The sequence below is a fragment of the Sorex araneus genome, chromosome 5 (genome assembly GCF_027595985.1).
Source record: "Sorex araneus isolate mSorAra2 chromosome 5, mSorAra2.pri, whole genome shotgun sequence".
Taxonomy (NCBI): domain Eukaryota; kingdom Metazoa; phylum Chordata; class Mammalia; order Eulipotyphla; family Soricidae; genus Sorex; species Sorex araneus.
This window is the reverse complement of record NC_073306.1, coordinates 5,964,953-5,989,918: the sequence shown is the minus strand read 5'-3', so window position 1 is coordinate 5,989,918 and position 24,966 is coordinate 5,964,953. Positions and strand designations below refer to the sequence as shown.

Below are 24,966 nucleotides of genomic sequence, written 5' to 3'. Positions count from 1 at the left end.
TCAATTTGGAAATGAAATTTTTTGAATCAGACCATTGTAACAGGAGACAGGGAACAACATGGGCTCACAGTTGTGGAACATAATCTTGCCACAGCAAGAACAGGACATGGTGCTGAGAAGGATGGACCTGGGCTTTCCTAAGTCCCTGAGAACCCCCCTCAGCTCTGCGCAAAGCAGATCAAAGGTCCTTTGGTGGAGCGTGTTCGGAGCAATGTAGCTCTCCTGCAGGGCCGGATAGACCTCCAGCGTTAAGTGGGGCAGCCCGGCCAGGTGGCGCAGCATCTGGACCAGGGTGGCCATGGACACGCGATTCCCATAAAAGCTCAGGACGCTGAGCTGGGAGCAGAGTTTCAGCGCAGGCAGGATGGCCTCCAGGTGGGAGTCCTGGAGCCCACATATTCCTAAGTCCAGGTCCTGCAGGGTGGACACACAGTTCTCCAGCAGCAAGCGCAGGGGCTCCCTCACCAGGCTCAGGCTGGTGCCTCTCAGACTCAGCTCCTTCAGCTGGGTGAGGTTGGCGCACTGGCACAGATGTGTCATGTCTTGTTCTAGAAGTGGACACTCCGTGAGGGACAAGGTCTCCAAAGGGGTCCTCAGGCACCTGGGAGAGAGGAACAGTTAATCCTGGCGAGCGTGCATGACAGAATACCTGGCCTCATGGTCGAAGGCATCTTGGCCACCTTATAGCATCCCACCCCAAGTACATCATCTTCATTTGAGTCTCAATCTTTTCACCTTCGGAGTGTCACTGGTCAAGCCCACGAAGCCTGAAACTCCCTGACTTCACCCTTCAAGAGGAGAGCACACATAGGCCAGCCCTTGGAGGATGAAGCAAGATCTTGATGGCTACCAGTACCTGACACGGTGACTTAATGAAGGTGGCATCATAGATTATGATACTGGGAATAAAATTAAATATGCTCTGGGCCAGGCTGGAGCAATAGCACAGCAGGTAGGGCATTTGCCTTGCACGCGGCTGACCCGGGTTCGATTCCTCCATCCCTCTCAGAGAGCCCGGCAAGCTACCTGTGGCGTATTCGATATGCCAAAAACAGTAACAACAAGTCTCACAATGGAGACGTTACTGGTGCCCACTCGAGCAAATTGATGAACAATGGGATGACAGTGACAGTGACAGTGATGCTCTGGGCCACAGGTAGTACAGGGGATAAGATGACTCCTTGTATGCAACTCACCCTCCACACTGCAAAGGGTCCCGTAAACAGAGCCAGGAGTAAGCCCTGAGCATAGAGCCAGATGTGGCTCCAAAACTAACCATAAGTAAATGAGCTATGCTTAACCAGGGCAGGTTAGATGGGATATGCTCCTTATAATAGTGGTAGCCAGAGACTGGAGGAGAGTATAGCCAGGAAGGTGCTGGACTCGCATGCAGCTGGCTCAGGTTCAATCCCTGGCATGTCATGTGGTTCCCTGAACCCTGTCAGGAATAAACTCTTGAGTATTGCCAGGTGTGCCTCCCCACCCTTTCCCCCCCCCCAAATTGATACTCAATAACCAGTCTTTGAGACAACGCAGGCTTGCAGATGAAAACAGTTCGGAGGGGCTGGAGCAATAGTACAATGGGCAGGGTGTTTGCCTTGCACACGGACAACCCAAGTTCGATCCATAGCATCCTATATGGTCACTCAAGCACCACCAGGAGTAATTCCTGTCTGCAGAGCCAGGAGTAAGTAACCCCTGTGCATCACCGGGTATGAGAAAGAAAGAAAGAAAGAAAGAAAGAAAGAAAGAAAGAAAGAAAGAAAGAAAGAAAGAAAGAAAGAAAGAAAGAAAGAAAGAAAGAAAGAAAGAAAGAAAGAAAGAAAGAAAGAAAGAAAGAAAGAAAGAAAGAAAGAAAGAAAGAAAGAAGAGAGAGAGAGAGAGAGAGAGAGAGAGAAAGAAAGAAAGAAAGAAAGAAAGAAAGAAAGAAAGAAAGAAAGAAAGAAAGAAAGAAAGAAAGAAAGAAAGAAAGAAAGAAAGAAAGAAAGAAAGAAAGAAAGAGGGGCTGGAGAGATAGCACAGCAGGTAGGGCGTTTGCCTTGCACGCGGCCGACCCGGGTTCAAATCCCAGCATCCCATATGGTCCCCTGAGCATGGCCAGGGGTAAATCCTGAGTGCAGAGCCAGGAGTAACCCCTGTGCATCGCCAGGTGTGACCCAAAAAGCAAAAAAAAAAAAAAAGAAAGAAAGAAAGAAAGAGAGAGAGAGAGAAAGAGAGAGAGAAAGAAAGAAAGAAAGAGAGAAAGAAAGAAAGAAAGAAAGAAAGAAAGAAAGAAAGAGAGAGAAATAAAGAAAGAGAAAGAAAGAAAGAGAGAAATAAAGAAAGAGAGAAAGAGAGAAAGAGAAAGAGAGAAAGAAAGAGAGAAAGAAAGAGAGAAAGAAAGAAAAACAAAAGAGAGGAAAAAGAAAAGAAAAGAAAAGAAAAGAAAAGAAAAGAAAAGAAAAGAAAAGAAAAGAAAAGAAAAGAAAGAAAAGAAAAAAGAAAACAGTTTGAAAACCACTGTCTCCAATCACCAAACCTGTGGCTACAATGGATTTGGGGCGAGAATCAGAATGAACAGTCCTAGGCCAAGTCTCCAACACTGCCTGGTACCAACTCCAGTGATGGCGGATTCTCTCAAATTCAGCAAACTCCAAAGAGCCCTTATTAGTAAGGGGGTCCTTTTCCATCCCACCATCCACAATCAGGCATATTGCTGCCTGACCGGGGTCCAGACCACCACGCAGACAGGCACTTGAGCCAGGCTCACTCCTGACCACAGTGGCCAGCGCAGAGCAGCTTGGGTCAGGCGAACCTCCCCTGTCACTGGCACTTCTCCTGAGTCCTCATATTTCCTCAGGAAACAGCGCGAACCAACCTCCTTTGATAGTCCCCTGCCGGGGATCACTCCCCAGTTCCCACGTGGACATGACACCCTCACCTCAGGACTTGCTCCAGCTGGCCTTTGAGGAAGACTGGGGAGTCCAGGTAGAGCTCCCGCAGGCCGTGCAATTGGGCCAGCTGAGAGGTGAACAGGGCCACGAGGTGCTCCTGACCATTCAGGTCCTCCGTGGAGGTGTGGTTGCAAACCAGGACAGAGAGGAGGAGTCTTTGCAGTCTCCTCATCCGGCCCAGAAGAGGCACAAACATGGCGAAGGTGAACATGTGCTCCGTGAACCTTGCTTCGACCTCCTGAATACAGTCCAGCTGGAGGGAACTCAGGACCCCCGGTGAGATGAATGTATCCATACAAGTCAGTCTCTTACAGCACAGATGGACATAGTTTCTTGTCCTGGCCCACTCAGTGATGCGCAAGCTCAATTCATCCAAGGCTCCTCCCATCAGAAACACATCCAGGAGCACCTCCAAGGAAGCAGAGTGGTGCTTCTTCACCACACTCCCCTCTGGCATTGGTCTCTTCAACACTGAGTATTTACATAACTTGACATCACACCACTGGCTCCAGAACTTTTGAGGACTGTGACGTAAATCGAGGATTTCCAATTTGCACCTTCTGTGGGAATAGGACATTGGAGAAGATGTTCAGAGATCATGCAGATGGATAATATTTTTAGAGTGGCAGTGGGGGGGGGCACAACTGTCTGTGTGCAGCGCTTTCCCCTGGCTCTGTGCTCAGGGATCCTTCCTGGCTCTGTGCTTAGAGAAACATATGTGGTGCTGGGAATTGAACCCAGGTCAGACTTACGCAAGATAGGCACCTTACCTACTATACTATCTCTCAGCTCCCACGTAGCATTTTTGTCAAAGCTACTTCCCATTTTTGCTCTGCCTTTATGCCCAGACGTCATCTGTTTCCGTCCTCTTTGCAACTGCTATGTTTTCTCATCTTCCTCCATTCCATCCTACCTGACCTCTAATTCTAAAACTTATAAGTCACCGAAAGAAGTTATGGGTCAATAAAAATGTTCTTTCAGACATTCTCTGCAGCCATAATTTATCTTCCAAAGTGAGCCTCCCGCTAACCAACTGGCATCAGAAATCTCTTACCCACCTGTGTGACAGCAAGCACACATTGGTGATTCCATCCTGTTCCACACAGGATGGAGGTTTAATTCTGGCTCCCCACTCAGAGATCACTCCACTTCCCCTTATCAAATTTTTAAAAAATTTTTCTTATTGAAAACATTGTGATTTATGAAGCTGTTCATTACACAATCTTTTCACGCATGTAATGTTTCAACACCGCCAGTGTGACCGCTTCCCCTTTAGAAGAGTCATCAGTAGCCCTCTGGACGGACTCCTGGTCGTTATCATGAGAAGCAAGAGACCCAGGAGTAGGTTGGTGGATTGACTATAGTAATAGATCATCATCCTCCAGACTCCATTAACCTCTGATGCCAGTAAGAACAGCTTCGAGACACAACTAACTTCTCTGGAACAATCATTTATCTTCTCCTCTCTGAGGCCCTAACCTGGGAAGAAGGCGGGTTTGGTTTTGCAACCATGAGTCCATCCATCATGTTCTCAGGTTGCTAGCCTCAGAATGAACTCTCCTGCAATTGGCTTTAGGTCATCCCTGAGCCTTCCACGTTCAGATCCATTAACCAACCTTGGTCATCTCCGCTAGTCCTCAGCTGCCTCTCCCATAAGCCCAGACTTCCACGGTTTACTTGGGCCAGTCCTACCTGGAGCGAACCTTCTGGGTGAGCAAAGCATCAAGTCCATCCAACACAGCATTGATCCTGAAATACTCAGTCAGCAAGTCTTCAATGAAGCAGCCCAGAGGAAGACAGCGGAAGGGCCAGTCCTGCACCATGACCTTCAGGGCTGCCTTGTATCTCCGGGCATAGGCCTCCAGGAACAGCTGTGGGAGGAGCGCCACGGGCAGGTCCTGCAGAGCGCTGATGATCTGGGCTTCCTCGGCCAACAGACTCCGCATTGCCAGTTGCAGGAGACTAGGCGGGTCACAGGGTCGAGAATGAATCTTTTCCAGAAAGGATGACTGTGGGAATGTCCAAGAAATAATCAGCCTTTCCACACCCAATATAAAACGGACCCACAGCAGGAAACCAGAGTCCAAGGGCACTTCTCTGGCCAAGAAGGAAGCACCTCAGGGCTGGAGCGATAGCACAGCAGCTAGGGCATTTGCCTTGCATGCAGCCGACCTGGGTTCGAATCCCAGCATCCCACATGGTCCCCTGAGCACTGCCAGGAGTAATTCCTGAGTGAAGAGCCAGGAGTAACCCTTGTGCATCTCCGGGTGTGACCCAAAAAGCAAAAAAAAAAAAAAAAAAAAAAAAAGAAGGAATTGCCTCACCAGCAGCCACTTGGGGCATTTTATTTTGCTTTTTGGGGGCCACACCCGATGATGTTCAGGGGTTACATCTGGCTCTGCACTCAGGTATCATTCCTAGCAGTGCAAATATGAGACCTCATGGAATTCTGGGGATCAAACCTGGGTTAAAGTGAGTTACTGGGTTAAAGTGAGTTAAAGTGCACTGGTGGAGAGATGGGCATTCCAACATTGTTTGACTGAAATGCAATCATGAAAGTTTCTAAGTCTGTAACTGTATCTCACGGTGATTCATTGAAATAAAAAATAAATAAGTAGAATAAAAAAATAAAAATAAAGCAGGTGCCTAGGGGGCTGGAGAGATGGTACAGCAGGTAGGATGTTTGCTTTGCACACAGGTAACCCGGGTTCGATCCCTGGCATTCCCTATGGTCCCCCGAGTACCAGCAGGAGTAATTCCTGAGTGCAGAATCAGGAGTAACCCCTGAGCATTGCTGGGTGTGGCCCAAAAAGTGAAATAACAAACAAACAAAAACGGAAGTGCCTAAGTCACTCCAGCTCCTTTCCTCGAGCCATTTAACTGCTCCGGAACCAGTTCTCAGGGTTGCCTCAGGCTTCTCAAGCAAGAGTTCAGTGAGTATCGATGAGGAAACGTGACAGAGATACCCCATCACCACACTGCTTTCTCAGACCCCAGGCCTCCTGGAAGACGGTGCCTGAATGCGGAAGCCATGGTCTGAGAGTGAGTCTCAGGTCATTAATTTCAGTCCCCCACAAAGGGACATCTGGGGTGGGAGCAGCAGCTGGGGCACTTGCCTCATGCATGGATGACCCAATTTTGATCCCCAGCACCCTAGATTGTCCAGCTGATCAGGATCGATCCCTGAGCCTAGTCACGAGTCTGCCTTGGGCACTGCAGGTATGCCTCAAAAACAAACATTTTTTAAAGGGGTGCCACATCTTGGGACACAGAAAATCTTCAGTTCCCACACTTTCACTAGCAGGAAATGGTTAAGAAGTTTTGCCTAAAATATGTGCCATTCATGTTCACCTGCAAATCTCTATTTTTTTTTTTTGTTTTTATTCTGGGGTCATACCCACGGGCAGAGCGATAGCGGGGAGGGCGTTTGCCTTGCACACAGCTGACTGAGTTCGATTCCTTCGTTCCCTCTCGGAGAGTTCGGCAAGCAAACGAGAGTATCCCGCCCACGCAGCAGAGCCTGGCAAGCTACCCATGGTGTATTCGATATGCCAAAAAAGAGGAACAAGTCTCACAATGGAGACGTTACTGGTCCCCGCTCGAGCAAATCGATGAACAACGGGAGGACAGTGCTATAGTGCTACCCACATTGTTCACAGCTTACTCCTGACTCCCCGCTCAGGGGTCACTCTTGGCCGGGTTCTGGGGAGCAGATGACAGGCCAGGGCTGGAACGTGGGCCTGCCCCATCCAGACAAGGGCCCTATCTACCATACTCTCCCGCAGTCCAAACCTTTCCACTTTAATAATAAAATCCACATGTCATACAGAACGTGGGAGTCACACAATAAAAACCCGGAGTGATGAATTTCTCTGCAGTAACTCTTTGCAGAGAATAGACTGACCACTTTGAGGTGTTAAGGGCAAGAAATTCACTTTCCAATGGACACTCTACTCTCCCGAATGTTGTGTGTTTACCCAAAAAAGGTGTTGCTATCAGAGCATTAAGCCCCAGTGTCTATGGAACCATATTTGGAGCAGAAAATATTTCAAATGTGAATGAGGGACCAGAGTGATGGTACAGGAGCCAGAGTGCATCAGCTCCAACCATGTTCCAAAGTCCTGGTAGTCACCTCTAGGGCTGTTTCCTGAGCACAGTCAGGAATCGTCTGTCACCACTCTTGTACATGGCCCAGACCATCCCCCATCCCCCATAAGCGTGAAAACCAAATTGCAGAAATGTCTTTTAGTTGTTTCTTTTCTTTTTATTTTTTGAGGGGGGAAGGGTGGTCACACCTGGCAGTGCTCAGCAGTTACTCCTGGCTCTGCACTCACGAATCATTCCTGGCAGTGCTCAGAGGACCATATGGGATGCCAGGAATAGAACCTGGGTCAGCCACATGCAAGGAAAATGCCCTCCCTCCCCATGTTATACTATTGCTCTGCCCCTCCCCCGAAAAAATAATTTTGTAGAAACTGCTCTGTAAAGATATTTTAAATGAATATTCCCCAGGGGCCATAGATGACAGAATACTAGTTTTGTTTGATCCCCCCGGTAAATGAATAAACAGCTAAAACATCCCTGACACCCCAATAAATGAATAAACAGCTAAAAGTAAAGACTTAACCCAGAGTGCAAATAAAATATGTTTGAATTCAGTCAAAATTGCCTTTGGAGACAAGGGGAAGTCTGATCTGATCATCTGAAAAGAAACACACGCACTTCCTCCACCTGGAGATGCGTTTCATGACAGGGCGAAGACGGGGCGAAGATGGGGTGTCCTGGCCCAGAGGAAGACTTACCAGCAGAGACATGTGGCCTCGGGCGTGGTGCTCAGGCTTCAGTTCTTCAGTAGAGACCTGCAGTGGTTCACTTCCTCCGTGGTGCTGAGGCCTTTGTAGGCTTGTTCTGGTCTTACCACACTCTTCACAACGGCTGCACCCAATAGGAAACCGGGATCTCAGAGTGGATTCTCATATTTAGGGTTTGCCTTTTCCCCCCAGACCTGGGGATTGAATGAGACTCTCCTTCAGATCATGAGGGGATATTAGGGAGGGGCAAATTCCCTGCCTCTCGAATTGCTTCACTCCCTAAAAGGATGGGTTTAACTAATGCCGGTGGGCAGTCATAGGGTGACCTGGGGAACTGCTCATCTGACATCAACCAAAACAAGATTTATTTTGATGCTGTAGATAGGAGGGATACTGCTCCTATCTACAGCATCAAAATGTCCCACAGAGACAGTGGGGGGGGGGGGAGATGGGATTGGGGAATGGGAGGGATACTGGTTTGGTTTTTTTGTTTGTTTGTTTTTGTTTTTTTGCTTTTTGGGTCACACCTGGCTCTGCACAGGGGTTACTCCTGGCTCTGCACTCAGGAATTATCCCTGGCAGTGTTCAGGGGACCATATGGGATGCTGGGAATTGAACCCGGGTCAGCCGCGTGCAAGGCAAACGCCCTACCTGCAGTGCTATCGCTCCAGCTCGATACTGGGTTTATTGGTGGTGGAGAATGGGCACTGGTGGAGGGATGTGTTTGTAAACATTGTATGAGGGAAAAACAAGCTCGAAAATGTGTGAATCTGTATCTGTACCCTCATGGTGGTTCACTGATTAAAGAATAAAATAAATTTAAAAAAAATGTCCCACCGTTAAAACAGCCCTGTGGGCTGCAGAGATAGTAGGATGGACAGGGGCTTGCCTTGCACACAGCCTGTCCTAGTTCCAGCATCACATAAGGTCTGAGAACCTCCGAGATTGAGAGATAATAGAGCAGGTAGGGCACTTGACTTGCACACAGCTGACCCGGGCTCGATCCCCGGCATTCCATTTGATCCCCCAAACACCAGCAGGAGTGATTCCTGGGTGCAGAGCAAGGAGTTATCCATAAGCATCACCATCAGGTGTGACCCAAAACCAAAAACCCAAAAAGAATGACCCCTGTGACGAAAGTCAGGGATAAACCCTGAGCACAGCTGGGTGTGGCTCAAGACACAGCGCACAAAGCAAACAGCAGCTTTGTGTTGGCTGGGATTAGGGCAGAAAGGCTGGACTCTTGCCCCGCCTACTAGAAGACCTGGGTTCAATCCCGCCAGCTTTTTACAACCTGTCCCTTCTCTGTCCCCTGAAAACGTGTAAGGACTCTCTGGGGTTAGGGAAAGACAAAATTTTCTTTTATTTTGGAGTGTGTAAACCTCTCCACGGCTTGAGTTTCCCATACTTAATCCAAACTTAAATATCTCTGTGGTATCCGATTTGTGTTTATTTGGCTCTGATCAGGCCAAAACTGAATCCTTAAAACACTTCAATTTTTTTAATAAAAAAAATTAAAAATAAAATAAAAACACTTCTGTTCATCCTGATAAGGGTCCCAGACCCCTGGCCAGATGGTATCACTGTTAGGGTCCAGTGTCGATAATTTCCCCCTGTCCGAGCATGCACGAAGAGTTCAGCCAGTAATGCAACACACAAGCGAAGTTTATTTTTATTTATTTATTTATTTATTTATTTATTTATTTATTTATTTATTTACTTTTTGCTTTTTTGGGTCACACCCAGCGATGCTCAGGGTTTACTCCTGGCTTTGCACTCAGGAATTACTCCTGGCAGTGCTTGGGGGACCATATGGGATGCCGGGGATCGAACCCGGGTCGGCCGTGTGCAAGGCAAACGCCCTACCCGCTGTGCTACTGCTCCGGCCCCCAACAAGCGGAGTTTATTAAGCCAACTAGCTGGGATCAAGCTTCTAGGCACGCAGGCCCAAGCAAAACCCTGAGCAAGGGAAAAGCTGTTAGTTTTATAGTTATTGCTTACATCATAGCCCATGTATATGAATTCAAACAAAAACATAAGTGGAAATGCAAGTTTCATAATTCAAAGGAAAACATAATTTCAAATAGCACAAACAAACAGCTACAAATAGGTCATCCTGGCATGTTTCAGAACATGCTGGCAGTTGCCCACCCTGCCTGCGTCTCGGTGGCTCCTATAGACAGCGGATAGTGTCATGAAACTATTCGCCAAGGCCGAGTTTTCAGCCCAGATGTCCTTCCCTCATAGATGGCCAGGGGGGAGAAAGCGGGGTTTTAAGAAAAACATAAAGGTTTAAGTAAAACAAGACGTGAAGCGGGAACCAGGCATGATGGAGTTGCTCCTGCCCTGCTCTGTGACCAACAACACACGGTGGAGATCGAAACAGTAGATCCGAATTCAGCCTCTACTTCCTTCTGTTACCAAACTATTTACCTACTGGTGACATTTCCCTGCCATTTTCTATACCTCTGACATTTTTTTTTCTTTTCCTTTTTTAGGTCATTCCTGGTAATACACAGGGGTTACTCCTGGCTCATGTACTCAGGATTTAATCCTGGCAGTGCTTGGGGAAGCCAAATGGGATGCTGGGAATTGAACCCGGCTCAGCCGCGTGCAAGGCAAACGCCCTCCCCGCTGTGTTATCACTCCAGCCCCCGACATATCTTCTTTATATGGTCCTCATTTGCTCACGCTTGTTCATGAACAGCTATGAGTTTCCTGAAAAATTACTAGAATATGTATGCTATTCTACCTCTGCTGGGCATAAAATTGGAACCCCCCCCCACGCCAAATTTCTCTTTTAACAGTCCCCTAGCCCATCTGGGTGGATAGCCTTCCCTAATTTTGTCTCTTTACTAATAAAGTATTATTTTATATTCACTTGCTCCCGTGCTTTTTCTAGAATTACAATCTCCAGTACCATATGTTTCCCCAGAGCACTGTTGGGAGTGCTCCCCACCAAAACCCTTGATACAGGGATGTCAACCCAAAATAAATAGAAGGGGGAAATGCCAGTTATCAAGTTGTGGCTTAAGTTAACATAGAGAAACGGCAGTTCCTAAACCCAGTAAGGAGAACTGGGGTCACTAAGGATGTGGCTGGTTTCCCAGCTAGAGTCTGATCCGAACCCAGAGACTGGAGGCCGGGACTCTGGGGTCCCCCGTGCAGCACAGGGCTGGCTGTTTCTAACCAGATCCCGGGAAGCCCCTAAGCATAGATATGCAGGATTTTCTTTTTGAGGGCATGGGAGCTGGCAGAGTTTTCTCTTGGTGGGATTAGAAGTGAAAAGGGTGTTTCTGAAGAGAAGACAAAGGTAACCCAGGGGGTAGGGAGGGTCAACCCTTTGGTCCCTCCCTGGCTGAGGGTGTTTCCTCCCTGCAAAATGAGATCAACATGGCCAATGGACTGGGAAGGAAAGACTCCATGTTGGGACCAGAGTAATAGTACAAGTAATGACTGTAGCTGACCCAGTTTTGATCCCCAGCACCCCAAATGGTCCCCTGGGCTCTCCAGGAGTGATCCCTGAGTGCAGAGCCAGAAATAAAGCCTGAGCACCTCCAGGTGTGCCCCCCCCCAAAAAAAAATACTCTTGACAGTGTAACTAAATGGAATGCCAGGAATCAAACGTAAGTTGGTCAAGTGCAAGTGAGTGCCCGCCCCTCTGAAGAGAACCCTGGTAGAATGAAGGGGATCGGAGGGAGTGTGGGGATTCAACCTGGGGCTACAGGAGGTGAGATGAGCATTTTATCTCTGTGTTATTGCTCAGACCTTGCTCAGATGGTTCCTCACTCATCATCTTCATAGAAGTTTTGACAAAGTTTTGCCTAACTTTGCCAGCTTCTGCACAGGTCTCCCGGCAGAGCTTCCAGCAGCCAGCAAGATGGGATTATTACTTTTCTCTGCCCTGGAATTTATCCATCCGGACACCATAACAGAGGTCAGCGAGTCATTAAACACACAAGTAGACACCAGTGAGGTCATCCTGCTGCATTTGGAGTTCTCAATAAGAGGGATAAACACCTTGATGTTTTTAGCTGAGAACTGAAGAGTTGGAAATGGAAGAAAGTGGCCGTGAAACAGAAGAGAGTAGCCAGGAATGGACTCAGGGGTTGAGAATTGATTTGGATGTGAGGTTCTATCCCCCGCACTACCGATAAAAAGAAACCAAAACCAAATGGAAAGAAAGAGAAAGGATTTTTTCTCTCCATTTTCTGGCTGGGAAGTCCTCTGCTTCAGGCTGTGGACATCGGTACTCATGGAATAGAAAGAAAGAGAAAAAAATTAATCCCCTGAGCACTGCCAAGGGCAATTCAAGAGCACAGAGTGAGGAAAATCCCTGGAAATCACAGGGTGTGGCTCAAAAGCAAAACAAAGCAAAATTGATTTTTCTCCAATTGCACAGCAGTAGGGCTTTTGACTTTCATGCAGCCGACCCGTATTCGATTCCTCCACCCCTCAAGGAGAGCCCAGCAAGCTACCGAGAGTATCGCGCCCGCACAGCAGAGCCTGGCAAGCTACTTGTGGCGTATTGATATGCCAAAAACAGTAACAATAAGTCTCACAATGAGAGACGTTACTAGTGCCCGCTCAAAAAAATCGATGAGCAATGGGATGACAGTGACAGTGACAGTAAGTGACTGTTAGGGACCTGCTGTACCTCTATACTAAAAGTTCCTTTCAAAATATTGTAAAAACTTAGCATGCCAGAGCCCCGAGTTCAGCTCCCAGGATCCTGAAAGCATTGTTTGGTAAGGCCCAAAATACAATTTCCAATAAAAGAAATCTGAACATAGGGTCAATCCTAACAAGAGGAATATAAAATTCTGTGGAGTTATACAAAGATGGTTGCTCCTGGAATCTGGATGTCTTTACGGATCAGTGCTTCCTGACACGGGACCTGTCCCCTCACTTGATAGTCACGTGCTCACGAGTCAATTGCAGCTGACCTGCAGTGGGGACCCCCTCCAGCACGGGACATGAAGACTGAGCCTACACAAAGGGCAGGACAAGGGACCAAGTGGAGAAGCAGGCAACATGCGGATGGCCAGGGATCTTGTCTCAAGCTGCAGTGACAGCCCTGCCAGAGACCTGGAGCAGGTTCCATGTGTGTTTAACCATGAACTGCAGAGAAGTAAGAAGAGGTGAGATGAACCGCAGAGAGGAAAGCCCAGGGGGGAATCAGAACCACATTTGAGGTCCTAGACCCAGCCACAGGCCATGGCAAGTGTCTCATCTCAGGACATCATGTGGATCCCCATCCTGTGGACATCATGGGGACCCTCAGGACTTGGCATCAGGCAGGGAGTATGGGCCAGTAGGTGAGTTCATGGCAAAGAAAGCAGACAAGGTTGACAAGGGGGTCCTTTGAAGTTGCATTTATTTTGTACAGTCGGGGCTGGAACACTGGTCTTCAGATGTCAACTGTGTGCTCTGCTGGGTCCCAGCCCCAGACCCCGATCTCTCATTTGACTTTCTAGAAAATGTTCGACATTAAGTACACTCTCTCACATATACCCCAAAGGATAAAATGACTCAATAATTCCTATGTTACATCTGACTCTAGAGACAAGTTCCTAGATACCCCATTGTTCCCCAGTACAAAAACCGCCAACAAAGATACCAGCTACATATCCCGGCTTTGACCCTCATAAATCTCCCTATATAGACACCGGGTAGCTCTGTTCTCTTTCTAAACTCGGAAATGAAATCTTTTGAGTCTGACAACGGTAGCAGGAAACAGGGAACATCGTGGGCTCACAGTTGTGAAGAACAGTCTTTCCGTGGCAAGAACAGGGCACAGGGCTGACCAAGATCAACCTGGGCTTTCCAAGGTCCCTGAGAACCCCGCTCAGCTCTGCGCACACCAGATCAAAGCTCCTTTGGTGGAATGTGTTCCGAGCACTGTAGCTCTCCTGCGGGGCCGGATAGACCTCCAGCGTTAAGTGGGGCAGCCCGGTCAGGTGGCGCAGCATCTGGACCAGGGTGGCCATGGACACGCGGTTCCCTCGGAGGTTCAGGATCCTGAGCTGGGAGCAGAGTTTCAGCGCAGGCAGGATGGCCTCCAGGTGGGAGTCACGGAGTCTGCACATCCCTAAGTCCAGGTCCTGCAGGGTGGACGCACAGTTCTCCAGCAGCACGCGCAGGGGCTCCCTCACCAGGCTCAGGTAGGTGCCTTCCAGACTCAGCTCCTTCAGCTGGGTGAGGTTGGCACACTGGCACAGATGTGTCATGTCCCGCTCTAGAAGTGAACACTCCGTGAGGCTCAAGATCTCCAAAGGGCTCCTCAGGCACCTGGGAGAGAGGAACAGTTAAGTCTGAAGACTGGGATGGTGGATGGTGGATCTCAAGAGAGAAGCCTGATTCTCCAAGATCAGAATCTGATGGTGTTAAGAAGGCCAGCCCAGAAGGAACCACTTTCTTTTTTAATTTCTTTCGTTCTTTCTTTATCATTATTTATTTAGTTATTTAGTTATTTTTGCTTTTTTAGGTCACACAGGATGATGCTCAGTGGTTACTCATGGTTCTACACTCAGGAATCACTCCTGGCCTTGCTTGGGAGACCATATGGGATGCTGGGGATCCAACAGGGTAGTCCCTTGTAAGGCAAAGGCTGTACCCATTGTTCTCCCACCCAGGGGGCCCACTTTTCTTTGAAGTTGCAACATTTTGCCTTCAACAGCATTGCTGGTCAATTTAACAAGCTCTCAAAAACTTTAACTCTCAGGAGGAGCACTCATACCCCACTAAGTTGCTTGGGGGAAGCAAGGAAGTAGCATTTTTAACCAGTTTATCAGCAGAGAACAAAACAGAGAACAGTGTCTCAATTAAGCCAGCATCATGGATTGGAAACATAGGGAAATAAAACTAAATATGCTCAATCATGATTGGCTAGATGACACATATCCCTGTGAGGAGTGCTTTTCAATCAACCCACAGGAGTAAGTCCTGGGTAACACTGTAATTGACTCCCCCAAAAAGCAATTTAAAAAAGAAACATAAATTGGATGGGAGTGATAGAACAGTGGGGAGGGTGTTTGCTTTGCATGTGGCCGACCAAAGTTCGATCCCCAGCATCTCATATGGTCCCCTGCCCACCGCCAGGAGTAATTCCTGACTGCAGAGCCAGGTTAACCCTTGAGCATAGGTGGGTGTGATCCAAAATGCAAAAAAAAAAAAAAGAAAGAGAAAGAAAGAAGTATAAAATCTTAGATGAAACAAACTTTAGGTTGGAGAGGGAGACAAGAAAAGAGAATGATGCTGGGAAAAGTCCCCAACATCTTCGTACTGGACTCCACTGACCACAGGCTCCCAACACACATCAAACCCACAGTGGACCTTACTAGTTTTCTGTGTGACCTCCCCTCCCGCTGTCCAGTCAGAAACTCCCTATGTATTGAAATATGACCAGAGAAGTCCACAGACAGATGGGTATTTGAGCCTGGCTCATTCCTGTCCCCAGTGGACATCCAGAGATGCTCTTCGGGAATACTTAGGGTAGGTATGGAGTTCCCTCTTCTTTTAGCTCTTCTCAATTATCTGGGACCACTAGCCCTGTGGTATTCACAAAACACCTTTCCTAGATAGTTTCCTTCTCAAGCCCCCTTTCCAAAGCCTCTAGAGCATGGCTGCACCTCTTACCTGAGCACCTTGTCCAGATGCCCTTTGAGGAAGGTGGTTGAGTCCAGACAGAGCTCCCGAAGGCTGTGCAGCTGGAGGAACTGATTAGACAACTGGGTCGCATACCGCCATTGACTTCTTAGCACCTCAAAGCAGATGTGGGAAGGTACCTCAGTACATAAAATTAGTCTCTGCAGGTTCTTCATCTGGCCCAGTACAGTAGCAAACAATTCCAGGATGGACGTTTTCCAGGATAAATCTGCTTCTACTTCTTGGACACAGCTCAGTTCAATGGTACTTAGGCAGAGGTCAGGGATGGGCATATGGAAAAACATTATCTTTCTACAGCACAGATGAACATCTTTTCTCTCCTTCACCCAATTAAGGACGTAGGCTATTACTTTATGAAGGCGACCTACGGAAACTGTTAGATCTATGACAATCTCCAGGCGAGCAGAGGTATGTCCTTTTCTGGAACTTTTGACAGGCCGTGGTGCTATCCCCTCTGAGCTCCGTCTAACAGGGGTCCCACACCATTGATGCCAGAATAGATCACCAATAAGACGGAAATCCAGCACCTGCAGCTTGCACCTCCTGTTGGGAAATGATGTTAAAAGATCCTGCAGTTAGAACCAGGTTCTAAGATATATATATATATATGTATCTTATATATATATTTATATATTTCCTTTTTGGTCACACCTGGCGATCCACAGGGGTTATTCCTGGCTCTGCACTCAGGAATTACCCCTGGTGGTGCTCAGAGGACCATATGGGATGCTGGGAATCAAACCTGGGTCGTCCGGGTGAAAAGCAAACGCCCTACCCACTGTGCTATTGCTCCAGCCCCTGGCTTTGATTTTTTTTGGGGGGGTCACACCGGGACATGCACAGGGGTACTCCTGGATCTGCACTCAGGAATTACTCCTGGCTGTGCTCAGGGGACCATATGGGATGCTGGGAATCGAACCTGGGTCGGCCACGTGCAAGGCAAATGCCCTACTCGCTGTGCTATTGCTCCAGCCCTGGTTTTGATATTTCTAACATAAAAATTGATCATAGTCTATTTCCTCTGCTCTATTACCTATCCACTGGGAGATTTCCACACTCAACTTTCACCACTAGACAGATCAACCAAACAGAATATCAGGGAACAGACGGGAATCTTAAATAAGAGCTAGAAGAACTTGGCTTATTGGATATGTACAGGGCTCTCCCAGGTTCTGACTTTTGCAAGGACCAATACCCCTCTTCACATCCCACACATCCGTTTTCTCCACCATCTTGTTCCGACTTCCTCCACTGTCCTTTACATGCCATCTTCTAATTCTGGTTTCTTTAAGAATTTGTAGGAAGAGGATAGGACAGGTTCCTTCAGATACGCTGTCTCCTAAGATGGGCAAAGGCTGATTGTAGAAAGCTTCTCCCCGTGTGAGCACCCAGTGCAAGAGCACACTGAGTTTTCTGTTAGTACTGATACCAATGGAAATACCAATACACGTCTGATCCACCTTCTGGTCCCCTTCTCTCCTACATCTCTCTCTTCCAGGATGCCTGCCACCCTACCAGGTTGTCCAGAACCTTACCTGGAGCGAACCTCCTGAGCAAGCAGCACATCAAGTCCATCCATCACTGCTTCTAAATTCTTCAAACAAGGAAAAAAATCATGTAACACTCTCCCCAAGGGGAGAATAGGGAAGGGCCAGACCTGCGCCATGGCCTTCAGCGTCTCTGTGCAACTGAAATGGAAGGCATCCAGGAAGAGTTGTGGGAAGAGCTCTGAGGGAAGGGTCTCCAGAGAGGAGATGGCCAAGTCTTGGTGCTTTAGCAGAGTCCACCTCGCCAGGTCCAGGAGACGGACTGGCGATGATTTCTCCTTCCTTGTTCTTCCACTGAGGCAAACCTGTGGAGACATCAGGTGACAAGGAGCCATTTCCCTTTCTTTCCTTTTCTAGTTTTGTGTTGCAAAGAGTACAACCCAGGGTCTCACACATGCCTGGTATAAGCTTTATCACTGTCCAGACAGTATATCCTTACAAACATTGTAAACTAGCGTCAGGACTATACCCTAAAAATGTTGTATATCCTGAATAAGGTTTTATTAAAAAGCAATGATACCAGAAAATCAGGAAGCACTATATCAAACTGTTAATCAAGGGCACAGAACACAGGAATCAGAAGTCCCCAGAAGTTACATGCTCTTTATTTCAAATATTCTACTTTGGGCTGGAGTGATATAGCACAGCAGGTAGGGCAATTGCCTTGCATGCGGCTGATCCATGTTTGATTCCTCCACCCCTCTCAGGAGAGCCCAGCAAACTACCGAGTATCCTGCTTGCACGGCAGAGCCTAGCAAGCTACCCGTGGCGTATTCGATATGCCAAAAAAGTAACAAAAGTCTCACATGGAGACATTACTGGTGCCTGCTCCAGCAAATTGATGAGCAATGGGATGACTGTAAATTCTACCTCTTTGTATGGTATGGATGTATCTATACACATAAAAATGATTTAACTCAGGAAACAAATTAATAATTTGGGGTAAATATAGGACAACCCTGGGAGACAAAACACAAGTCTGAAATCTGTTCTCTGAGAATGTCTCTGAAAAGTCTGTTCAGGAAAATGATCCAGATCTCTAGGATCAAGATCACCCTACCCACACAATGATGACCACAAGTTATCTTCCCGTATGGTTAGGTCCACTTACCATCTCAGACATGATGGACTGGTCCTTTACCTCCTGGAGCGCCTGCAGTAAACCTTGAGGATGGTGAAGTTCTGCATCTCTCCTTAGAAGCCTGATGTTTTTAAGGGTTTGCTAATCTCATCTTCCTTTCACAAGAGCTTTCCTCCAATAGGAAAAAAAAAAAAGGGAGATTAGGGTGGGTCCCTGAATACCAATAGATGATCGATTGGATTAGATCATTTTTGTTGCCCACATTAATTGGTTGGATCAATTGAGAATTCAGAAGAAAATAAATAAGGAGGAGCAATGAAAGGCCTATGAAATGTATCACCCAAGGCATAGTTGAGTTTTGCTAATAAAATAAAGGTAAGCACAACCCTGGGGTGAAAAAGGGAAGAGTTTGTCTGTTCTTGATATTATCAAAGAAAATACTTGATAAGATATCATCAACCACATCAAAATGTCCCATTGTTGAAACAGTTTCACAGAGAACATCATTCTCAAGTGGTCAAAATGAATATCTCCGTGTATTACAAAATTAGAGAACAGAAATTTATGAGCATGTTCACCTGGTGGGGAAACCATTCAAGATGTGGTTGGATTCCAAGAGTATGGAAAAGCTTCTCTGAAGGAGAGCTGATCAAAATCCCCAAGACATATAGGATGGGTCTGGAAGGGCAGAGCCAGTTTGTCCTAATGCTAGTTTGGTAATACCCTGAAATAGCAGCTAGATATTTCTTCTTGGAAAAAATAAGGAAAGGAAAAAGACTTCCTATGTGGTACACATCAAAAAGAATCAATACAACCAGTACTGTGGTGGATACAAGGAGAAAGGGAAATGTCAATTCAGAGAAGAAAATTAGTTTATCTGTTCCTATTTTATTTTATTTTTATTGAATTATTGAGATACAGTTACAAAGATTTCATGTTTAATTTCAGTCATACTGTGATGGAACCCCCATCCCTCCATCAGTCCACATTTTCCACCACCAATGTCCCCTATATCCCCCCTCCATTGTCCCCAGTACCCCCCTATCCCAACCCTCCCCCTGCCTCTATGGCAGGCAATTTTCCACATTTTCTCTCTCTACTTTTGGGCATTATGATTTTCAATATAGATACTGAGAAACACTATTTTCTCAATGTTCCAATGAACCCAGTTTACAGGTGTCTGCTCTCATATATTTTTTTAATCTTTTATTTTTTAATGAATCACTGTGAGATACAGTTACAGACTAACAAACCTTCATGCTTATGTTTCAGACGTAAAATGATCAAGTACCCATCCCTCCACCACTGCCCATTCTCCACCAATGCCCCCAGTATCCCTCCCACCCACACCCACCTCTGTGGCAGCAGATTCCCTTTTACTCTCTCTCTCTCCTTTAGGGTGTTGTGGTCTGCAATACAAGTATTAAGTGGCCATCGTGTTCGGTCTAAAGTCTACTTTCGGTACACATCTCCCGTCAAAGAAAATAATTGATGAAATATCGTGGCCTATCGGAAGGAGTCTTTGACCACAACCACATCGAAATGTCCCATTGTTGAAACATCCCTCCATCCATCCAAAATATCATTTCCAAGTAATCAAAATGAATATCTCCGTGTATTATAAAATTAGAGAACAGAAGTTAGCTGGTCAAGCATAGCTGGGTGTGACCCTAAACTCTGGGGATGAGGGGTTGGAGGGAGAGGGGGACGAGAGAGAAGAGAGAAGAAAAGTGTCTGCCGTAGAGGCATGCTGGACGTTGAGAAGTCGGGGATGGGATCTGGAGGGAACTGGGGACACTGGTTGTGGGAAACTTACACTGGTGAAGGTGTTGGATCACTGTAGGACTGAACCTAAACATCAACAGCTTTGTAACTGTGCATCTCATGGTGATTCAACATTTTTTTAAGGGTTTCTACTTATAGGAGCCTGAAAGATAGTACAGGGCATAGGGTGCTTGCCTTGCATGTGTCCGACCCAGGTTTAATCCCAGCACTCCGTATGGCCTCCCAAATACCTGCCAGGAGTGATTCCTGAGTGCAGAGACAGGAGTAACCCCTGAGCACTGCCAGGCATGGTCCAAAAAAACTTAAAAAGAAAAAAATGTTTCAATGTATGACGCCTAGAAATGTAACGGGAACTGGTCTAAAGGTTCCCTTTTGTGGAGGGTTGTTTGAGACACTCCTACTGCTGTTCAGAAATTAGAATTGACTTTGTGTTCAAGAGTGACCCCTGAGGCAGGCCACCTCCTCACCCCCAATCCCATACTTTGGGTAGTTGCAATAGTCACACCCACATTCTGTCACTGCCGCCATCTAAGCTCACAGCCCAGTCAATTATTCTAGGTTTTCCAGAGCGACATCATCACTGAAAGACACGCTTCATCCCACAGAGGAGGCCAGTCACCCAGGAAGTGCCCCCAATTGTTTTCCAGGGACCTTCTGTCCTTGAGTGGAATCCTGTTGACCTCATTCTAACCCCATTTTACAGATAAATTCAACCAGATGTGCCCGTTGAGATCAATGCAATTTCTCAAAATTCCGCAGCTCTTTGCACATGAAGATTCTGCTCGATACATGTCTTCAGGAGCCACTGAAGAAAATCCCTTTTTCTCTCTTGATCGAGTGTGGCCACTGAATCCACTACTTTCTCCCCCCAAAATCAGTGGGTGTTTAGCATCTGCCATATTCAGGGATATCTCCCGCTCTGGGCTGGAGTACACATAGAATCTTTCAAAGTCTCCGAACTCAGGGGCTGGAGCGATAGCACAGAGGGTAGGGCGTTAGCCCTGCACGCGGCCGACCCGGGTTCGATTCCCAGCATCCCATATGGTCCCCTGAGCACCGCCAGGGATAATTCCTGAGTGCAGAGCCAGGAATAACCCCTGTGCAGAGCCGGGTGTGACCCAAAAAGCAAAAAAAAAAAAAGTCTCCGAACTCAAAGAAAGTAAGAACATCCTCACCCCCAAGACCCAAGACTTCTCCATGATTATCTCTCCCCCATTCCACTGGTGCCCCAACCACGGGTTTCTATAGAACACCAATTCCCAGGCTATTATTCTGAGTTATTTACTGTTTTTTTCGGGGGAGGCCACAACCAGTTAGTGCTCGGGATTTACTCCTGGCAGTGTTCAGAGGACCATATATGGTTCTAGGGGTTGAACTCAGGTTGACCACATGCAAGGGTCGAAATGTCTATATTTAGTAATGCTAAATTAGTATAGTTTACCTAATTTCATGCAAATATTATGTATAGTAAGTAAGAAGTGGCAGAGTAAACGTTCAGAACACAGACCTTTCAAAGAACAATAGTCTAAGAGGGGCAGACAGATCCTAAGCGGCCTGCCTGCAATTTGCTTCCACCACTGATAGAGCACTTGTGTTGCATGTGTGAGGAACTGAGTTCAAATCCTAGTACCATTAAACTATAAACCATAAATAAAGGAAAAGCACTGTTTCTATGTGGATTCTTGGGCGTGGGGTGGGTGGGGTTGTTTGTTTGTTTGTTTGGGAGGTGCCACACCCTGCATTGCTCAGAAGTTACTCCTGGATCCACACTGAGAGTTACTCCTGGAGGTGCTTAGGGGACCATATGAGATGCTGGGAATTGAACCTAGGACAGCTGCAAACCAGGCAAACTCCTGACCCCTGTACTACATCTCCAGCTCAAATTTCTCTCTGGTTACTTTTTGTTTCTTTGTTTGTTTGTTTTGTTTGTGTGCTTGTTTTTGTGTTTTGGGCTACACATGACAGTTACTCAGGATTCTGCACTCAGGAATTGCTCCTGGCAGTGCTTGGGACTTCATCTAGAACGCTAGGGGCTACAACTCCTCATTGGTGTGTGCAAGGCAAATGCACACAGTAAGGACAGTGCTCACTGCACTATCTCTATGGCCCTTTTCTGTGGGTGAGAGTATACCTGACAGTGCTCAGGTGTTACTCCTGGCTCTGCACTCAGGATTCATTCATTCCTGGTGGGCTCAGGGGAGCACTGTAGCACTGTCACTGTCAGCCCGTTGTTCATTGATTTGCTTGATTGGGCACCAGTAACGTCTCCATTGTGAGACTTGTTACTGTTCTTGGGGTATCGAATATGCCACGGGGAGCTTGCCAGGCTCTGTGGTGCAGGCGAGATACTCTCGGTAGCTTGCCCAGCTCTCCGAGAGGGACGGAGGAATCAAACCCGGGTTGGCTGTGTGCAAGGCAAACGCCCTACCCGCTGTGATTTGGAGTAAAAAAAAAAATACTGTCAGACAATTTTACTTTGGGTGAAAATTCTACTGAGAAAGGAAAAAATAAGTAAAAAAAAATGCCACCCGCAGTTTCTGCTTTTGATCTCAAAAATAGATCTGCTAGCAGTATGAGCTAAAGTTTCTTCAGGCCTGGGGTGGCAGGATAGATCCCTGGGTGTCATCCACACAAAGCATATGCCCTACCACTGAACTACATTCCCAGCTAGAATCCATCTCTAATGCCCTTGCACAATCCACACAGTCTTCAGTCCTTAACTGAACGAGAACAGGACTTCGTCCAACGGACTGAGTCACTTTCCCAACTATCTACCACAGAACTTCTGAGACAATAGGCTGAGGGAGCCAGACATCAGACATTAGTGCTCACTAGCGCTTTGTGAAAATCGGTGAGAAGCAGAATTCAGCTTCCAGCAACAAGTGGGTGCTGAATTCTGGATGAAAAGAAGCATTTCGTAAGCAGTGGCCTGTGATAGATCTTATCACCTCTGTGCCACCCCCAGTTGGTTGGCTCTATAGAAGTCCTCATACTGGGTACTGTCACATGTGCTCAATGATTTCCAGTAACATTTCTAAGTGGCTGGGCCCAAGCACTAAGCTGTCAGGATTCACTGCAGAGTTGGGTAGTGCCTGGAGCTGCCCTGGGCCCCAGAGCACTGCTGGGGTGGTGCCTTTCTCAAGAAACGAGTTGGCAGATACTGAAGATGAAATATAATTTTTTTTGGGTCACACCCGGCGATGCACAGGGGTTATTCCTGGCTCATGCACTCAGGAATAACTCCTGGCGGTGCTCGGGGGACCATATGGGATGCTGGGAATCGAACCCGGGTCGGCCGCATACAAGGCAAACACCCTACCCGCTGTGCTATTGCTCCAGCCCCAGAAGATGAAATATAATTTAAATGGACATTTTTTCTCAATCTCTTTATTAACATTGAAGTTCTTTGAGAGTTAGATATATATTAAATATATATATTTCACATCAAACATAAAAACATTAGCATTAATTTCTACTGGCTGCAAATATATATGCTTGAAGAGATGAAAAAATTTTGAACTTATACTTTAAATCCATTTCCTTCTTTTACTCATTGACTCCTTGACCTTACATTACTGAGTGCTGACAGTGTGTTAGATCACCATAAAAAGTGCTTAAATTGATAAGGCATAGCAATTTAAGAATTCTCAGGGGAGACCATATGGAATGTCAAAGATTGAACCCAGCTCAACGTGCAAGGCAAGTGTCCTAACCACTAAACCATCTTTCTGGCCCCTCTTTCTCTCTGTTCTTGAGCCAGGAAGTCCATCTGCTCCTACTCATGACTCTCATTTCCCAATCCTTGAGGCCAGATAATGAACAAACTTGTTCTTTCATTGAGCCTGGGACAGTTCCTTAAGACCAAAGCTCATGCAGCAGCTGGTTCATCATCACGGAAACTCACATTGCAGGTTTTCCCAGTACCTGGGATTTTGAAGAGAGTAGGGAACCAGCAGGTGACTAACCATGCAAAGAAAACCAAGTCTGCATCAATGTACCTTAAATGTATTTTATTTCTTTTTCTGCAGTGTCAGGGTTAGAACCCGGGACCTTCATGTGAGCTGTGTGCTGCATTGCTAGGTCATCCCAAGTTCTTTGAATTTCTGACCATATTTTTTATTTATTTTTTAATTTGGGTGTTTGGGATCACACCCGCATATCTACGAGGGATCAACCCAGCTCAGCCGAGTGCAAGGCAAATGCCCTCCCAGCTGTGCTATCACTCCCTGAGCTATGAGCTTCTTGAACACTATCTACATGAACAATGCACAGGCACATCCCAGGGGCAAATGTGTCAGGAATTCAGATTTTGCAGTTGTAAGTGTCCAAAGGTCCCATCATATGCCCACTTACAAAACACTCACAACAGTACCAGCTGACTAGCTTTTTATTTTTTTAACTATCCCATGGACCACCTTTGAATCCATAGACCTGATTCCTATGACAGAAAGGGAGTCACTCCCTTCTCCTCAGAGTTCCGATGTCAAATCTTCTGAATCTGAGCATTGTTGCAGCAGACGAGGCTTAACGTGGGCTGGCCACTGTGAAGATAATCGTGACACAGTTCAAAGATCCCAGCCGACCAAGATGGACCTGGGCTGCCTTTAGTCCCCGAGAACCTCCAACAGTTCTTCACAAAGCAGCTCACAGGTCGTTGGCTGGATGGCGCCGAGAGCACTGTAGGTCTCCTGCGGGGCCGGATACAGCCCCATCACTAAGTGGGGCAGCCCGGCCAGGGGGCGCAGCATCTGGACCAGGGCAGCCATGGACACGGGTTCCCATGGAGGTTCAGGACTCTGAGCTGGGAGCAGAGTTTCAGCACAGGCAGGATGGCCTCCAGGTGGGCGTCCTGGAGCTCACACACCCCTAAGTCAGGGTCCTGCAGGGTGGGTGCTCAGTTCTCCAGCAGACTTGAGAGGGACTCCCCAACCAGGCTCAGGTTGGTGCCTCTCAGACTCAGTTCCTTCAGCTGGGTGAGGGTGGGGCGCAGACACAGATGTGTTAAGTCTCATTCCAGAAGAGAACAGTAAAGGATAAACAGGGTGTCCATGTGGGGTGTCAGGGACCTGAGGAGACAGAAAACCTTTTGCTCTAGAATAGTAACTAAAGATGAACTTCAAAATGAGAAATTCCACCCAGCT

The 24,966-nt window shown here is 47.1% G+C and overlaps 2 protein-coding genes across 2 annotated transcripts; both read right to left on the bottom strand.

The window, feature by feature from the left end:
- On the bottom strand, window positions 1-4,879 carry LOC129404853 (PRAME family member 12-like). Its single transcript, XM_055138276.1, has 3 exons — window positions 4,626-4,879; window positions 2,921-3,493; window positions 1-601 (listed from the first exon to the last, which is right to left on the bottom strand). Exons 1-3 carry the CDS (start codon window positions 4,877-4,879, stop codon window positions 1-3), a joined length of 1,428 nt encoding a protein of 475 aa, XP_054994251.1.
- An 8,522-nt stretch (window positions 4,880-13,401) lies between these two features.
- Window positions 13,402-24,591, bottom strand: LOC101537372 (PRAME family member 12-like). The gene is made up of 6 exons (XM_055138260.1): window positions 24,452-24,591; window positions 18,071-18,161; window positions 17,070-17,264; window positions 16,948-17,006; window positions 15,383-15,955; window positions 13,402-14,035 (listed from the first exon to the last, which is right to left on the bottom strand). The coding sequence occupies exons 1-6, from the start codon at window positions 24,589-24,591 to the stop codon at window positions 13,402-13,404; spliced, it is 1,692 nt and encodes a 563-aa protein (XP_054994235.1).
- Window positions 24,592-24,966: the final 375 nt, after the last annotated feature.

Excerpts from the sequence above, each read along its gene's own strand:
- LOC101537372 (XM_055138260.1), bottom strand. The coding sequence starts at position 24,591 with ATGGCTGCCCTGGTCCAGATGCTGCGCCCCCTGGCCGGGCTGCCCCAC. Across the intron at positions 17,007-17,069 it reads CGCTGAAGGCCATGGCGCAG|AATTTAGAAGCAGTGATGGA; the intron begins GTCTGGCCCTTC and ends CCTTGTTTGAAG. Across the intron at positions 15,956-16,947 it reads GCTCAGGAGGTTCGCTCCAG|GAGGTGCAAGCTGCAGGTGC; the intron begins GTAAGGTTCTGG and ends ATTTCCCAACAG.
- LOC129404853 (XM_055138276.1), bottom strand. The coding sequence starts at position 4,879 with ATGCGGAGTCTGTTGGCCGAGGAAGCCCAGATCATCAGCGCTCTGCAG. Across the intron at positions 3,494-4,625 it reads ACCCAGAAGGTTCGCTCCAG|AAGGTGCAAATTGGAAATCC; the intron begins GTAGGACTGGCC and ends CTATTCCCACAG. Across the intron at positions 602-2,920 it reads CAGCTGGAGCAAGTCCTGAG|GTGCCTGAGGACCCCTTTGG; the intron begins GTGAGGGTGTCA and ends CCTCTCTCCCAG.